At 48.3% G+C, this 3853-nt stretch overlaps 1 protein-coding gene across 1 annotated transcript in view; it reads right to left on the bottom strand.

Annotated features, from left to right (window-relative positions):
* LOC108798664 (protein-arginine deiminase type-1-like) overlaps positions 1 to 3853 on the bottom strand; it is a 30717-nt gene that overhangs the window by 1447 nt on the left and 25417 nt on the right. Inside the window, exons 13-14 of the mRNA XM_018570441.1 lie at positions 3650 to 3760; positions 2696 to 2827 (exon numbers count right to left, since the gene is read on the bottom strand). Coding sequence (XP_018425943.1) covers positions 2696 to 2827; positions 3650 to 3760 — 243 coding nt within the window. The remainder of the gene's footprint in view (positions 1 to 2695; positions 2828 to 3649; positions 3761 to 3853) is intronic.

Genomic DNA, 3853 nt, shown 5'->3' on the forward strand with positions numbered 1-3853 from the left:
TTTTCATATATGTGTGTGTGTGTGTGTGTGTATATATATATATATATATATATATATATGTATATATTGTGCCATTTATTTTATACTCCTTGCTTAACAACTTAAACCTGTTTTTGTCATGGCATGCATAGCCTCTGTTAGCTGACGTTGAACTGTCTACATTTGTCATGGTATGTGTTCTAACATTGCTCTCTGTAAACAGTCCACCTCCCTCTCATAGTGCTTGCTGTACAGCTGACATGCTGCACAATCGACACGCCACTTGGCAGAACAAGGTTCGGTTTTCTGCCCCGTGGATTGGATGCTAACATTGGCCACTCCCTCTAGGCGAGCCCACGTATAGCCCTCTCGTGATTGGTCCAGCGCCACGACGGGCTATCCGTCAGTCACAGGACAGGGCTCCATTTCCTAAGCCACGGAGGACTCGTTATACAAACCCTGTAACAGCTGCGGTTTAAACCGACGGGTCCCGCACACTTGCCGATTGGCCAGTCACCTCTTTATTTAGCATATGGGACGGAGGAGGTCTGTATCTGATGAAGGGGGCGTGACCCCGGAAACGCGTCATCACACATCACACAGTCTTCTCTGCTGACACATAGACACGGCTGTGCAGCTCTCATAGACTTTTCTTTGGGTCCATGGACCTAATTTTTATACCTTTTATTCTTCAATCATGAACTTTGTGAGTATGTTTTATCTTTACCTTTAATCCTGCTCCTAATAAATTTGTCTGCACCAGGAAAGGCGCCCCTTGTTTGTGTTTTTTCCCTCTATTGTAGACCTGTTCAAGGCAACTCAGATAATTGAAACGCGTTGGCCTATTTAATACATTTGATTTCACAATCGGCAACATTACACCTTCTGAATCCTCATAATATGGAGGAGGTAACCCCTCAAAATTGGGAAGGTGAAGGTGTGACCTATTTATGGTTTAAGCAGGTTTGGCATTTAGTATCTAATATGGACTTTCCCAAGGATCTGCCTTGGCAGGAGACCCATCCTGCCCATGTGACCATAATGAAGGTGTGTCTAGTTCCTTTGATACCTTCATTTGTCTTTGTGATGACCATAGTGCATGATGGACATGGAAAGTTCTCAGCAGTTGGGTAGGTGAAGGTGTGACCTATTTATGGTTTAAGCAGGTTCGGCATTTAGTATCCGATATGGACTTTCCCAAGGAGCAACCATGGCTGGTGACCCATCCCGCCCAAGTGACCATAATGAAGGCCTCTCTAGCTCCTCTTCACACCATCATTTGACTGGATAATGGCCATAGCATGTGACAGAGAAGGAGATCTTGCAGTGCTTGGGTAGGTGTAAGTGTAAACTTTTCATGGTTTAGGCAGGTCAGGTGTTCGGTATATAACATGGACTTTGCCAAGTATCTGTCATGGCCAGAGACCCATCCCACTCTTGTCTCCATAATAAAGGTGGCTCTAGCTCTACCATCATTTGGCTTTATAATGGTCATAGCACATGGAAGAGCTGGCAAGTTCCCAGTAGTTGGGTAGGTGAAATTATAACCAGGTTTAAGCAGGTCAGGCTTTTAATATATAACATGGACCTTGCCATGTATCTACCATGGCCAGAGACCCAACCCATGTCGCCATAATAAAGGTGGCTCTAGCTCCACCATCGTTTAGCTTGATAATGGCCAGAGCACGGAGGAAGAGATGGAGATCTTGCAGTACTGGGGTAGGTGTAAGCTTTCCATGCTTTAGGCAGGTCAGTGGTTCGGTATATAACATGGACTTTGCCAAGGCCAGAGAACCATCCCACCCTTGTCTCCATAATGAGGGTGGCTCTAGCTCCACCATCATTTTGCTTGATAATGGCCATAGCACGTGGAAGAGATGGAGATCTTGCAGTACTGGGGTAGGTGTAAGCTTTCCATGCTTTAGGCAGGTCAGTGGTTCGGTATATAACATGGACTTTGCCAAGGCCAGAGAACCATCCCACCCTTGTCTCCATAATGAGGGTGGCTCTAGCTCCACCATCATTTTGCTTGATAATGGCCATAGCACGTGGAAGAGATGGAGATCTTGCAGTACTGGGGTAGGTGTAAGCTTTCCATGCTTTAGGCAGGTCAGTGGTTCGGTATATAACATGGACTTTGCCAAGGCCAGAGAACCATCCCAACCCATGTCGCCATAATGAAGGTGGCTCTAGCTCCACCATCATTTGGCTTTATAATGGCCATAGCACATGGAAGAGCTTGGAAGTTCTCAGCAGCTGGGTAGGTAAAGGTTTAAGCAGGTCAGGCATTTAGTATGTAACATGGACTTATACGGCCAGGCATCTTGACAGCCATGTGTCGGTTCAGTCCTCCTCATGCCCTGATGGCCCCAAATGTACAACAGGTCAACGGGGAGGTGAAGTCCTGGCTCGAAGAAGAAGTCACTGGCCCCGGGGGTTGGCAGGGAATGAGAATGGAAGCCTCGTGTGTTGGCCAAAGGCTCCTCCAGCCACCTGAGGTCGGCCGGTCTCAAACAGGAAATGAAGCTAAATCCAGTGCTAAGTCCTTGTGATTTACTGGAACACGGACCTGTTCAAACCCCTAAAAAAGGGTCACATACCAAAACGTACCCTGGTAACAAGTCACCATAACGCTCCATTTCCCATACAGAGCTACCGTGAACGTGTTTTTGGTGGAGTTGTATACATCCCCCATGTGTTCTACTCCTGCACTCACCATGTCTGGGAAAAAAGAATCGGCATCCTTCTTGGGGGTGTCGCACTTGTAGAGTATCGGAATGTCGATGATGTCCTCTTCCGTCAGACCCAACTCCTTCTTCATGATCTCCCTGTTTATATCGATACATTTCTAAAAGCAGAAAAAGGAAAGGAAGGTTGGGTGGGTGGGGACCTCGCAAACTACACTTCCCATCCTTGCCCATCCTATAGGAGGTAATCTAGATGTCAGCTCCAGACAAATGATACATGGCATGGGATATGTGACTTGCTACAAAGTTACAATGTAATGCGAGTGATCACTGGGGGAGGGGAGACTGGGGAAATGCTTCCTCCTGCATGCAGCAGACTGATCACCGGGGGAGGGGAGACTGGGGAAATGCTTCCTCCTGCCTGCAGCAGACTGATCACCGGGGAAGGGGAGACTGAGGAAATGCTTCTTCCTGCATGCAGCAGACTGATCACTGGGGGAGGGGAGGATGAGGAAATGCTTCCTCCTGCCTGCAGCAAACTGGGGAAGGGGAGACTGGGGGGTAAATGCTTCCTCCTAAATGCAGGAGACTGATCACTGGGGGAGGGGAGACAGGGGAAATGCTTCCTCCTGCATGCAGCAAACTGGGGAAGGGGAGACTGGGGAAATGCTTCCTCCTGCTTGCAGCAGACTGATCACTGGGGAAGGGGAGGATGAGGAAATGCTTCCTCCTGCTTGCAGCAGACTGATCACTGGGGGAAGGGAGACTGAGGAAATGCATGCTCCTGCCTGCAGCAGACTGATGACATCATCTCAGCCTAGGTGAAGTCAATGGGCTGGAGACCAGGGATGATAGAAGGTGGAACTTCTCTGAAAACGAATCTAGTTGCTGAATATTATGACACGTCAGGAATGCATTCACGAAGGCTGCAAAGTTACTGACAGGTCCTCTTTAGAGGTGTGACGCAGAGGGACAACATTCACCTGGCAGAAGTCTGATGTTTCTTGCAGCGACTCGTCCTCCAGGATTTCATCGATTGTCAGCTGATCTTTGTCCACGTCTGAAAAGACAAACATACACAGCCAATCAGATGTCTCGCTTAGAGAGGTAATAACGAAACGCACCCGGGGGACAGTACGTGGTGGGGAAAATGACATCCCCCGTCCCCCCACGCTCCCCATGCCATG

The sequence above is a fragment of the Nanorana parkeri genome, unplaced genomic scaffold (assembly GCF_000935625.1).
Source record: "Nanorana parkeri isolate BGI_ZX_2015 unplaced genomic scaffold, ASM93562v1 scaffold1533, whole genome shotgun sequence".
Lineage (NCBI taxonomy): Eukaryota > Metazoa > Chordata > Amphibia > Anura > Dicroglossidae > Nanorana > Nanorana parkeri.